The sequence below is a fragment of the Rhineura floridana genome, chromosome 17 (assembly GCF_030035675.1).
Source record: "Rhineura floridana isolate rRhiFlo1 chromosome 17, rRhiFlo1.hap2, whole genome shotgun sequence".
NCBI lineage: Eukaryota > Metazoa > Chordata > Lepidosauria > Squamata > Rhineuridae > Rhineura > Rhineura floridana.
The window spans coordinates 9876391-9889874 of NC_084496.1; the positions used below are offsets into that span (position 1 = coordinate 9876391).

The following is a 13484-nucleotide window of genomic DNA, read 5'->3' on the forward strand; positions in this document are numbered from 1 at the left end:
CGGAGGTGTTCCTCTGCTTGCTTCTTCTGGCTCAGTCAGCCTCCTGCTGGCTGCCAAACATGCAGTTATGTAGAAGCTATGCTGGTGGTATCCCCTGAAACGGGGTGTTCTGGGGGTAGAGCAAGGCTAAGCCATCCTGGGATCTGCTGGATCCTGAGCCGGTCTCATCGGGTTTTTTTTTTTTTAAAGAATCCATCTTTCTTCCCAGGGAACTCTGGGAACTGTAGCTCTGCGAAAGGATTAGGGGTCCCTTACCAAATCACAATTCCTAGGATTCTTTGGGTGGAAGCCATGATTGTTAAGGTGGTATAAGAGTGCTTTAAATGTATAGTGTGAATGTTGTGGCCTGAGACTGAAAGGACATCAAGGGTGGTTTAGATTGGGAACAAGGCTACGAACAGGCCCTGTGAAAACAGCTTGCTTCTGGGCCTTCCATTTCCTATAGGGTTACCATCATTTTGTCATTTCAAAAGAGTACATTTGGCTTCAATAAGTGAAAAGTAAGAGTATGCTGTTGCACCATCTCAACAAGAGTACATGTACTCTTAAAAGAGTATGGTTGGTAACCCTAATTTCCTATCTGGCAAGGCCCTGACTTGCCCTGAGGTGAGAACTCTAGCATGTGAAAGAGCAAGGGGGCCTCTGGATTTGCTTTTACTTTTAGGTTTAACTACATATATATCCCACTTTTTCTTCAAGGAACTCAAGGTGGCATAAAGGGTTCTTCACCCACTTCCTCATTTTATCCTCTCAACAACTCTGAAGTAGGTTAGGCTGAGAGAGATGGTGACTAAAGCTGAGTGGAGATTTGAATCCTGGTCTCCCAGGGCCTAGTCCAGCACTCTACAACCACTACCCTACACTGGCTTTACTGTAATGGACTTCTGAATCTTTTGCACTCAGCAAAAGATGGTCACCTGCCAGTGCCACCCTTGGTGGATGTGAGATCGCTCCTGCAGTTTGTCAGTTATATTGCTGTTAATGCAAAGCAGTTTTGCAATTGTTACAGTATTTCCCTTTACAACATACATTCAGACTTTATTTTTCCCCAGGAAAGGAATGTGTGTGCGCAACTTTTTTGAGGGTTATGTTTTCAACACAGGCATATTATGCAATTAATGGCTTAGGTGTTCAAGTATCATCTCTAGTTTACCAGAATGGTCCAGATGACTTGAATCCAGGCTATCAACCAGGAAGTTCTTCTCAGTTGAAAGTGGATTACAAGAGGCTTTACTTGGTGTCAGTGTATATTTCTTTCGTCTCGCCTGTGGTCAACCAGATTTGGCAGGGTTTTGAATTGGTAGAAAAACCTGTACAACCTGTTTACTCAAGACGGAAGTGGAATGAGTGTACATTCCATGACCAGTGATCTCTTTTTTTTTTACTGTTCCTTTAATGCTCTGAAAGAAAGTATGATTTGTCATGCTCTTCCTCCCCTCTTCTTTCAAAGGAGGAGACTGCAAGTTTTTCACTTCTACTTTTAAACAAATCACAGTTCCCAGTGATATCCAAAGAACTATGGAGAAGTGTGTCTTGTTTATTATCAGGGATGGAAACCTGTGCCCCTTCAGATATTGTTAGACTCTGGCGAGCTTGGCCAACGGTCAAGAATGAAGGAGAGTTGTAGTCCAACATCATCTGGAGGGCTATTCTACTACATGGTTTCAGATCCTAGTTTGTTCTGAAAACATACTTTAGACCCAAGGTAGTCAATGTGGTGCTTTCCAGATGTTGCTGAACTATAACTCCCATCATCCCTGACCATTGGCCATTCTGGCTGGGGCTGATGGGAGTTGGAGTCCAACAACATCTGAAGGGCATTACACTGGCTACTCCTGGTTTAGAATATTAGGGTTTTTTTCCTAGTATGGCTTCAATCAAAGAGAAGAAATTCCTCCTGGCTTTTGAAACGGTAGAAGATAAACCATTGCAGAGCAAATGGAATGGAGTCCACGCCATAGATTTCAAGCACATCCAATGCCCATTTCAACCTCATGACTGCCCCCAAAGAAGCCTGGGAATGGTGGTTTCCCCCTCACAGAGCTACAGATGCCCAGCACCCATGACAGACTACACTTCCCATGTGCGTTGGATGCGCTTTAAATGTATGGTGTGGAGCTGTGTGAGTATGCCTTTATTCTGATGGGCAGATTTTTCTGTAAGGTTACTTAAATCCTCATTCATTCTCTCTCTGGCTTGCAGTGGACCTGCCATTCCCCCAGAACACCAGCAGGCCCCTCCTCCGGGCAGGTGCCAATGCTGTTGCCCTCTACAGAGGGACCCCTGCCTGCTTTGCCTTGGGGGCGGCTGCCTCAGCAACAAACCTTCTGGATGCCTTGGTGTACACAACAGCTGAAGGCACTGATTTGAAACTGCAGGATATCCTGACCCCGGGGAGACCCCTCTTCTGCGCAAGAGAGCGGTGAGGAGAGCAGCAAGGGGACCTTTGCAATAGGGGAGTGCACCACTCTGCAGAGTCCAAATTCTGTATCTGTTTATTTATTTATTACATTTTTGTCGCACCCTTTATCTCAAAGGAGTCCAGGTGGCAAGGTAGCCCAGGCAGAAAACATGCAGATGAGGAATGTTTTTCATTACACGATTTATTTCCTTTTATTTTATTTAACAGGGTTTGCATACCACTTAATTATCCCAAACCTGTAAATGGTTTGCAATAAATAAAAAAATTTCATTTCTTTTTTTTTTTTAAAAGCCCAATAAAATGAAAAATTAAAAGCAAGTTGACCTTTAAAAATATCTAAATAGAAGTAAAACCATCCATTTTTAAAATATATATATACATTTGGATTGTGGGTGCAGCATGTGGAAGAAAGTCTAACAAAGGATGAGGAACCTGTGGCCCACCCTGATGCTGGACTCCAATTCCCGCTAGCCCCAGTCAGTGTAGCCAGTGATCAGGGATACTGGGAATTGCTGTCCAACAACGTCTAGAGGGCTGCAGCTTCCACATCCCTGATCTAACAATTTCTTCTGTGATTGCCTCCCTTCCGAGCTGCTCTAAGTCACAGAGGGGGAAATTTGAAAGCATCAGCATTTTAACTCTGTGAGTTTTCAGTTCATTTCATTCATTTATTCATACATACATACATACCATACCCTTCAACAGATTCCCAGGGCAGCTTACAAAACGTTTCCCACCGTATGGCTAATAGCAGCTCAAAGGGCTGGGATGAGGAAGTTATCTGTATCAGAGGGTGCAGCCTGAGGAAGGTGGGACACCCCCCCCTTCCTGCGCTACAGCCTCGATCCAAATCGCCGCCCCCATCGCTGCTTTTTTACAAAATAAAAACAGAAGCTTCAGAGTTAGGCCCTTGTGCCTGTGCATGCAGTTATTCTCAAGTAATGAGTGTACAGTTTGTGTACCTGCGTATTCAATAGTCAAGCTGTACAAATCTGCAAGCATGCGCTCTTTCATACAAACACTTGTACCAGTGTCGGTATAACATGTGAATAAGCCTATAATGTAATCTCAGTCAGCTGGCTTCTTGTTTCTCCACCCGTTTTCAACCTCTTCCCCCTGCTGTCTCTGGTTCATCTCTATCAGATCCCAGCAAAATGCCACGTCTGTGAGCCGCTGTGGCTGCTGCTCCATTGCCCGGGATCCTTCTACTTACGCTCTCGGCCTGCCCACACCGCGGCAATTCAATGACTGCCCTAAGCGGCGTTTTGGCCGAAGAATTTCCTTGTGCCTCCAAGTCACAGGTAAGTGCTGCAGCTTCTGGGAGAACCACATGTGGTGCAGGTAGGTCATTTTAGACTCTGGGCTTAATGGCCCCATAGCAGAGGTGGGGAACCTCCAGCCCGCAGGCCGAATTAGGCCCAAGGGCCCACATTTGACCCATGAGGCCATATTCCTCCAAACTACACCCACCACCTGCCCTGCCTCTGTGTTGACTTCTATGTGAAGTTCCAAATTCAGTGTAGTTATTTGGGACAGGTATTAATAAGCAAGAGTATGTATATGTGCAGCATTAATCAGTTGAATGTAACCTTCTGTAATTGACAAACGTAATGCAAACTCCGGGTTGAATGTATTGCTGATTTTTTTTAAGCTCCCAAGGCAGCGGCAGCTGATTGGCTCCATGTCAGTGGGACAGTGGTCTGTCCATGGTGCTGCCGCCACTGCCCCAAGAACTTTGGTGCAAATGTTACCTTGGATGAGAAGAATCCACACATCTGGGCAGTATGGTGTGGTGGTTAGAATCTCAGACTATGACTGGGGAGATCCAAGTTCAAATCGCCACTTGGGAGATTAAAATCCCTGAGTGACCTTGAGCTGGTCATCGTCTCTCAGCCTCATCTACACAAAGGGTCTCTCTTCATGGTGGTTGTAAAGTAAAATGATGGTGGGGGTGAGGAGAAGGGCTGAGTATGCTTTGATCTTGACTGCCTTGATCTGTGGGACTAGCAGTTTTACAAGTGCCACATAATGTTTGTTGTGCACTTGCAAGGAATCTGTCTTTCATTGTGGCAGCACCTAGTCTCTGGAACTCCCTGCCCATTGATATTAGGCAGGCCCCTTTCTTGTATTGTTTTTGTCGCCTGCTAAAGAAGTTTTTTTGTTAAGGCAGGCCTATCCAGACATGCCATTTTAACATGTCATTTTATTTTATTATGCATATTTCAAACGGCTGATTTGACTTCCATTTTGATAAAAGTTTAGGTTAAACTCGCTTTTAACATTCAATTTTATCAATATTTTCTAATGAATGTTTTGTATGCTTTGTAAATTCCTTAGGGGTTATGGATGATTATGCAGCGTGTAAATCCTGTTAAACAAATAAATAAATATGCCACCCTTCCCTCCTTGGAAAGGCAGGATATAAAATGCAATAAATAAATACATACATACATTGGGTTGTAGCTAGCTAAGTTCTGCTCAGAGCAGATCTATTGAAATTAATGGATCTATGTTGGTCATGTCCATGAATTTCAATTACTAACCTGAGTAGAACCAACATTGGATGCAAACTTCTTTGACATACATATAAATCAGAAAAGCCAATCTTATGCATGATGTGCATATACCCCACGCTACAACCACTCACTCTTCTTGTCTTTAGATTGTCAGCAAGAGTCCCTGGAGAAAACTAAAATACTTACAGTGTTGTCCCAGGCCCTTGATGAACGATGCAACTGCGGAATGTCTCCTGCTTATTTCAAAGGTAAAATGTCTGCATTATATATGTTTGGGCGTCCACCTATTTGAACCAAATGATTAACAAAAATTTAAAGGGGAAAAAATGGAGGAGGAGGGGGCAGGATGCTAACCAGAATCAGTGCCAACTCCAGAAGTTGGCGAGGTAGGGCATTTGGCAGGGTCCCAAGACCTGGAGGGGTCCACTGCACTGACAGTGCTACCATTTCCACTTTGCACGGAATATTCAAGTAGATCAGGTGCATCCTAAGAGAATTTTCCGTTTGCATGCCCTGATTCTTCCAGACTGGGGGACCCCACTGAGAATGGCATGCCTGACCCCCCCTCCAATACCAAAAATTTGAATACAGATAGCTTCAGCTTGTACAGCTTTAGGATATGGATCACCTGCTTAGAGGAGTGAGACCTGCCACTTTGTCTCCTTGATCCTTGCCCGCTGTTGAAATCTTCCGGAAAAGGGATGAGCATGTGGATCTCAGAATTTGCAAATACATGCCTGCTGCAGATGGTTCCTGCTGTCCTGAAGAAGGCAGTGGTGAGACCCTTGTTAAGCCAAGCGTAGACCCTTGGGGTTGGGGGAGAGAACTAAGATCTACTTCTGAAGCCCTCTTGTGGCACCTTCCTGCAAAGGTAATTAGGCTGTCAAGCATACAGAACAGGGCATTTTTGGTGGTGGCCCACAATTATGGAATGCAGTTCCATGTGATATTGGCCATGCCGTTTCAGTGGTGGCCCCACAATTGTGGAATGTGGTCCCATGTGATAACTGGCAAGCCCTGAGTAAAAATATACTGCTTTTAGAAATATTGTTGAACATTATAGTAGTACAGGGCTCTAGTTTGAAGGTTGTTCCCCGTTTTACTTTCCCCCTCAGATCCTGCTGCAGCCTGCCAGGGCCCAGAACTGGTTTTCACTGCTCTCCTGACTGCCAGGTCGGCAGAACAGCTCAACAGCCAGCTGAAGGCCTTCTCGGTTTTCCTTGAGAGCAAGGAGGTGTTACGCTTTGGAAAATGGAACGGCACAGTGGCAAAGGCGTGCGTGAGAGATGCTAATGTGACAGAAAGGCCTCCAGGTACCTGTAGCAGAGAGGTGGCAGGCACGTAGGCTCCGTACATTGATCGTTAGGGAAAAGCCAGACCTCATCAGGATTCAGTCTTTGACTTCCCTCAAAGGAGAGTGTCTCCCAATCATATGCAGAGTGTGTTTCCCTCCCTGTTTTATTTTTATTTATTTTATCTGCTCTATATTTTGGCAAGTCGTTTGTTTGCTATGCATTTGGACACTTCTCAAAATATCATAACCAAAGTTTGCATGATGGCTCCTGAGATCAAGGTGCAGGTTTTTGTCTATGTTTGGATACAACTGGACACCATTTTGAATCAGGATGGCTTTCTGAACCTTTCAAAACTGCACTGATTTTTGTTTTTCTTTTTGCTTCCAGCATGTCTGCGGAAAAACACTGTGAGCCTTAGAATGTGAGAGCCAGCATGTTTACCATTGGGGTGGGGAATCTGTGGCCAGTAGGCCACGTGTAGCCCTCAGCTCAGTTTCATACAGCCCACTGATATGGGGTGGCACAGGAAGAGGGAGAGGTATACAATCACGGAATGCTGCAATCTCCACCCACTGCCAGCTTTGGCTCTGCCCACCATTGGGTGTGGGCTCCTACTTGGGCTTTCTCATTGGTCAGTGGCCCTCCATAGGGAAAAAGGTTCTCCACCCTATAGTGGTCAAAGTGTCACTTTGTGAGTGATTGCGGACGGACCTCGGTTTCAGTAAATGAGCCTTGTGTCAGATGTTGTTGGACTCCAATCCCCATCAGCCTTAGCCAGCATTGTCAGGGTACTGGGAGTTGTAGTCCAGAAACATCTGGAGGGCACCATGTTGGCCATCCCTGGGTTAAAGAGTATGGGACAAGGACCAAGGAGGAACCAGATTTGCATCTCCACCTGGTCGTGAAGGTCATATTTCTTGTCTCATATGATTTATTAGCTATCTTTAACTGATTTTTTTTAAAAAAGCACTTGTTCAGTTTGACATGGTGGGATTTTGCTCTTTAAAGAGGCAACGTCAGAAACTCTAAGAACAACCCAAGCAACCTCCCAGATAGAACTGCTTATCAACGAAGTGAACCCAGATAATCCTGGCGCACGAGAGGATACTGAATACATTGAGCTCTTCTACCCTGGAAAAGCACCGTTTGTTCTCCGGGGCTACTGGCTAGTCCTCTACAATGGCAAGAACAACTTGGCTTACAGCGTGTTGAACCTGACAGGCTACAGTACCGACGAGCGGGGTTTCTTCCTGGTGGGTAATTCTGGGGTGATCCCCAAGCCCTTGATTGTTCTGCCCAACAATACCATCCAGAACGGAGCGGACGCTGTGGCCCTCTACCACAGTAGCCCCGAGGTCACCTACAAAATGCACATGCCCGTAACCGCCGTGGGGCTGGTGGATGCCCTAGTGTACAAGGCCCGAGGCTCAGACAAAGCTGACAAGCTGCTCGCCGTCCTCACCCCAGGCCAGAGCCTCCTGCACGAAGACTATTCTCACAGCAACCAAGACGAATCTCTCAGCCGTTGTCACAGCCTGAGGCCAAGAGACCATAGCAGCTTCCAGGTAATTGGTGCAATGTTGGGTTGGGCTGGGTGGAGCATGAGGTACACAGAAAGCTGAGTTACACTGGTGTTCCAGCCGGATCAATTATTGTCTACAGCAGAGCAGGTTCTCCACCAGCCGTTGCCAACCTGGTGCTCTCCAGAGCTTTTAGACTACAGTTCCCATGAGTCCCAGCCAAATCCAAACTATTTGTAATCTAAAAGGCTCCAGATTGACAAAGGCTGCTGTACACTTAATGGGCAGTGACTTGTGTCCTGTGATTGGCAATTGCTTGCCAGAACTTCAGACAGGAATCTTTCCCAGCCCTACCTGGGGATGCCGGGGATTGAACCTGGGACCTTCTGCAAGCAAAGCAGATGCTCTACCACTGCGCTACGGCCCTTCCTCAAACCTTCTTCTTAGATTCTTTTTAGATCAAAAGGGATGTAGTGATGCTAACTCTCCCCCAGATACTTTTCTCTACATCTTGAGTTCTGAAGAATAACAACAACAGCAACAAAACTGGATAGAAGTTAGAAATGTACTATTAAAGCATTATTAAAGCTAGATTAACTAAGCACATAGAAGAACAAGCCTTGCTGAAGCAGAGCCAGCATGGCTTCTGCAAGGGAAAGTCCTGTCTCAGTAACCTATTACAATTCTTTGAGAGTGTCAACAAGCATATAGATAGAGGTGATCCAGTGGACATAGTGTACTTAGACTTTCAAAAAGCGTTTGACAAGGTACCTCACCAAAGACTTCTGAGGAAGCTTAGCAGTCATGGAATAAGAGGAGAGGTCCTCTTGTGGATAAGGAATTGGTTAAGAAGCAGAAAGCAGAGAGTAGGAATAAACGGACAGTTCTCCCAATGGAGGGCTGTAGAAAGTGGAGTCCCTCAAGGATCGGTATTGGGACCTGTACTTTTCAACTTGTTCATTAATGACCTAGAATTAGGAGTGAGCAGTGAAGTGGCCAAGTTTGCTGACGACACTAAATTGTTCAGGGTTGTTAAAACAAAAAGGGATTGCGAAGAGCTCCAAAAAGACCTCTCCAAACTGAGTGAATGGGCAGAAAAATGGCAAATGCAATTCAATATAAACAAGTGTAAAATTATGCATATTGGAGCAAAAAATCTTAATTTCACATATACGCTCATGGGGTCTGAACTGGCGGTGACAGACCAGGAGAGAGACCTCATGGTTGTAGTGGACAGCACGATGAAAATGTTGACCCAGTGTGCAGCAGCTGTGAAAAAGGCAAATTCCATGCTAGGGATAATTAGGAAAGGTATTGAAAATAAAACAGCCGACATCATAATGCCGTTGTATAAATCTGTGGTGCGGCCGCATTTGGAATACTGTGTACAGTTCTGGTCGCCTCATCTCCAAAAGGATATTATAGAGTTGGAAAAGATTCAGAAGAGGGCAACCAGAAAGATCAAGGGGATGGAGCGACTCCCTTACGAGGAAAGGTTGCAGCATTTGGGGCTTTTTAGTTTAGAGCAAAGGCGGGTCAGAGGAGACATGATAGAAGTGTATAAAATTATGCATGGCATTGAGAAAGTGGATAGAGAAAAGTTTTTCTCCCTCTCTCATAATACTAGAACTCGTGGACATTCAAAGAAGCTGAATGTTGGAAGACAAAAGGAAGTACTTCTTTACTCAGCGCATAGTTAAACTGTGGAATTTGCTCCCACAAGACGCAGTGATGGCCACCAGCTTGGATGGCTTTAAAAGAAGATTAGACAAATTCATGGAGGACAGGGCTATCAATGGCTACTAGCCATGATGGCTGTGCTCTGCCACCCTAGTCAGAGGCAGCATGCTTCTGAAAACCAGTTGCCGGAAGCCTCAGGAGGGGAGAGTGTTCTTGCACTCGGGTCCTGCTTGCGGGCTTCCCCCAGGCACCTGGTTGGCCACTGTGAGAACAGGATGCTGGACTAGATGGGCCACTGGCCTGATCCAGCAGGCTCTTCTTATGTTCTTATGTTCTTATATTGTTAGAATATATAAGATGTAAGGCCTAGTAAAAATTTGTGGGTTTCTCCTCCAGGTGACAGAAATCACTCCTTTCCAGGAAAATATTTGTTCCCCTCATGGTACGAATTCCACACAGGAAACGCCCCTGAACTATTCTGTCGTAATCAATGAACTGGGCATGGCCAGCCGCACCCTTCTGTACCAGTTCATTGAACTGAAAGGGAATCCTGGTTTCAGCTTGAAAGGATACACTTTGATGTTCTTTTCCGGGCATGATGACAAGCCCTACGGCAGTCTGCAGCTTCAGGGCACATTTGGAAGCAATGGTTTATTTGTTATCTTGCCAGAAGGACAGTCCAAGACCAGCAAGGCTCACGGTACAGCAGTTTGTTTCTTGTTTTTCCAATCTTAAATGTATCAGCATTGCAGTGCAAATTTCTCCTATTATTTATTTATTAATATTATTATTTTAATTTATTACCTCACCTTCACCCTAAGGTTCCAGGGCATGCTGCAACAATTTAAAACAATCTGCAGTCACAAACATAGGGTGCTTTTATCAATAGCAAACACATTATTGTATGCAGTTTTGACTAATGCATAGGCTTTTCAAGCAGTTTTCCATAATATAATGCATTTTTGTAATGTTCAGTAATATATGTGCATTTTTATGCACGCTTTCCCCAAATACTTGCATGTTCAGTTGGAGAACTGTGTTGCAAAATTTGGGGAAGTATGAATTTCGAAGGATAGGCATTATTTTGGTTTGCATATTGATCTGAGAAGTGCAAATTCTCAGAGTGGTTTAACAATCGATCCCTTTTCTGCGGAAACTCTGGGAATTGTAGCTCTGTGAGAGGAACAGAGGTTCCTAACAATCTCAGCACCTTTCACAAACTACAGTTCCCAGGATACTTTGGGGGAAGCCATGACTGTTTAAAGCAGTACAATACCGCTTTAAATGTATAGGGCAGACAGAGCCTTCCTCACACGTAGGAAGCTGCCTTATACAGAATCAGACCATTGGCCTATCTAGCTCAATATTGTCTACACTGACTGGTAGCAGTTGTCAAGGCTTTCAGATGGGAGTCCTCTCCCAGCCCTGCCTGGAGATGCTGGGGATTGAACCCAAAACCTTCTGCATGCAAAGCAAATGCTCTACCACTGAGCTATGGTCCTTCGCTATATTCTATGCACATGTGGATGTGGTGGTATATGTTGCTTATTGGCCAATGGGTAGAGGCTAGACTGAACATCTGGAGGGCCACAGGCTTTCTACTCCTGTTTTAGATGTCTTTCACCTACCTTGTTACATCAAGAAATGGGAAGGAGACGGATGCAACATTCCCTGGTTTCCATTGTGTATGTATCATCTGTGTTTCCAGAGCAACAGGTGATGCCCTCTCTTTGGAGCGATCCCTCCTTGCAACAGGAGATCCATTCTGTCTCAGTGTTCAGGCACATACCGCAGGTTGCTAATGGCACTACTACCGTGGAGCATCTCGAAGATGTTGCAGTTTATACCTGGGAGGCCAGTGCAAGCAGAGGTCATCCTGGTCTATCTGGACCAGTCCATTTTGTATCTAGGAAAGGAGAGAGGTGAGGTAGCTTTTTGTCTGTTACATTTATATCCCAGGGCTGAGCCAATTCTGGGAGTGTTTTTATCAAAAACGTTGCAAGCTGCAAAAGGGGTCCTCCTTTCAACAATGGGGAGGTGCTGAGAACAAGCGACAAAAAGGGTTCACTTATCAGTTTCTCTGAACTGGCTTTCTGACATTCTTGTGTAGCCAAATCTAATTGGCTACATGATGTTGTGACTTCATCACGCTAACTATGGGCTCCTCCATGGATAAAAGAAAGTGGCTTCTCCTTTTCCTCCTTCACTGTGACTGAGGCTGGTCAGTTTTCACGTTAGTAAGTGGAGACCGGCTGCTTTCCTTTTGGAAACGAAAGAAGGAAAGTGCCCTCCCATCTTCTCCTTCCTGGCTTGCTTCCTGCTTGCTTGGAGCTTGGATTATTGGAGTGGATGGGGAAAGGCAGAGAGAGAGAGAGAGCTGTACTGCAGTGCTGTGCTGTGAATAAAATCAATAAATGAACAATATATTCAAGGGAATATTCGAGGGGGGGAAATCTGGTGCTGGGCAAAAGCCATTTACGTTTGGAGCAAACAGGATCACTCTGTAAAGATGAAGAATATGCAGACCATTGAAAAATATGGTGCTAAATCCAAATTCAGTGGAATTCTCGCCCATCTCTAACGACAAGTCAGTTTTCATGGAAAATAAAACTTAAGGTATCTTCCAGAGGACCTGTTTGTTGAGCATTCATTCTGATTTATTGGCAGCGATGTTAGATAATGTTGCATCAAGGAAATGTTATCCCTCCACTTTCCAGTGTATTGCCCTGTCCCTTTCATTATCGCAGAAATTCCAATTTTGGGGGGAAGCTGGCTTGTTCCGCAGCACCTCCCAATCAACTTTAACATGCAACCTGAATTTGCTGGTATGTGATAGGCTTTCACCTGAAAACAGCAACAGTCTGGAAGTGCCCTAACACTGTTGAAGTTCTCCTTCCAGCTTCATGAGGGAAGGAGAGGAGGGTGCAAGCCCCGTGCTTCATACAGACTCCATTCCGCTTGGGCACATAGGACTATGCCAGGGATAGCCAACATGGTGCCCTCCAAATGTTGTTGGACTCCAGTTCCCATCAGCCCTGCCCAGCACGGCCAATAGTTGGGAATAGTTGTTGATTGACAACATCTGGAGGGCACCACCATAGCTACCTCTGGACTATACATGATGTGCAGAAGTAGTCTTTGCATGGTGGGCAGTTGGGCGGAAATCGCCTCTTCCTGAAACCATAATATTAATGTTTGTTTGCAAATGCTTGGCAAGTTCCTAATTATCAGCGTAAGATGGTCTGTTTCTTCAGCAGAGCCCTGTCCTGGAGCCGCTGCCCATCCTGCAGCGAAACCTATGCGGTCTCAGACCCCACACCTGGCTTGGAAAATTGTTGCCCTCGGGAATCTCTCTCTCTGGATCTGGGAATCTGCCTGCTGACCCCCAGTAAGAAAAGCTTTCTTTCTTTTTCTCATGAGAGTGGAAAGATTTATTTATTATTTAAAATATTTCTATCCCACCCTTCTACCCTAAATAGGACACTCAGGGCAGCTCACAATAAAAATTATACACAATAAAAACACACACAAAAAATTAAAATACATAAAATACAGTTAAGAAATCTAAGGGAGTGATATTAAAAGGAGAGGTAAAACTAAAAGTGGGGAAGGGGAATAAAATCAATTTCAGGCCATTCCTTCAGTCCCTCCCAAAGGCTTTCTGGAACAGAATGGTTTTCAAAAGTCTCCGGAACACCCATCAGGGAGGGAGCAGAGCAGGCTTCTTGGGGTAGGATATTCCAGAGCTTGGGGGCCATGGCTGAAAAGGCTCTCTCCCGAGTGCCTGCCAGTGTAACATCTTTCATTCCAGGCATGCAGAGGAGACTAGAGGCAGATGATCTTAAATCACAGGCAGATACATGTGGGCATAGACAGTCCTTCAGGTACATTGGTTGAAGGCCGTTTAGAGCTTTAAAGGTCAGAACCAGCACTTTGAATTGGGCCTGGAAACAAATTGGGAGGCAGTGGATTTGACAAACCACAGGGGTGATACAATCCCCACCCCACAATCCAGTTAACATTGGTCTTCTGCTTATTGTCCCACAAAAGG

At 45.2% G+C, this 13484-nt stretch overlaps 1 protein-coding gene across 4 annotated transcripts in view; it reads left to right on the plus strand.

Annotated features, from left to right (window-relative positions):
* The window catches only part of LOC133372075 (uncharacterized), a 38589-nt gene that overhangs the window by 12409 nt on the left and 12696 nt on the right, over positions 1-13484 (plus strand). For 3 of the 4 annotated variants that reach the window (XM_061600308.1, XM_061600306.1, XM_061600307.1), the window contains 8 exons: positions 2203-2422; positions 3566-3723; positions 5085-5186; positions 6054-6251; positions 7242-7798; positions 9830-10133; positions 11142-11355; positions 12688-12821. In XM_061600308.1, coding sequence (XP_061456292.1) covers positions 2203-2422; positions 3566-3723; positions 5085-5186; positions 6054-6251; positions 7242-7798; positions 9830-10133; positions 11142-11355; positions 12688-12821 — 1887 coding nt within the window. The remainder of the gene's footprint in view (positions 1-2202; positions 2423-3565; positions 3724-5084; positions 5187-6053; positions 6252-7241; positions 7799-9829; positions 10134-11141; positions 11356-12687; positions 12822-13484) is intronic. The other variant, XM_061600309.1, reaches the window with a different exon arrangement.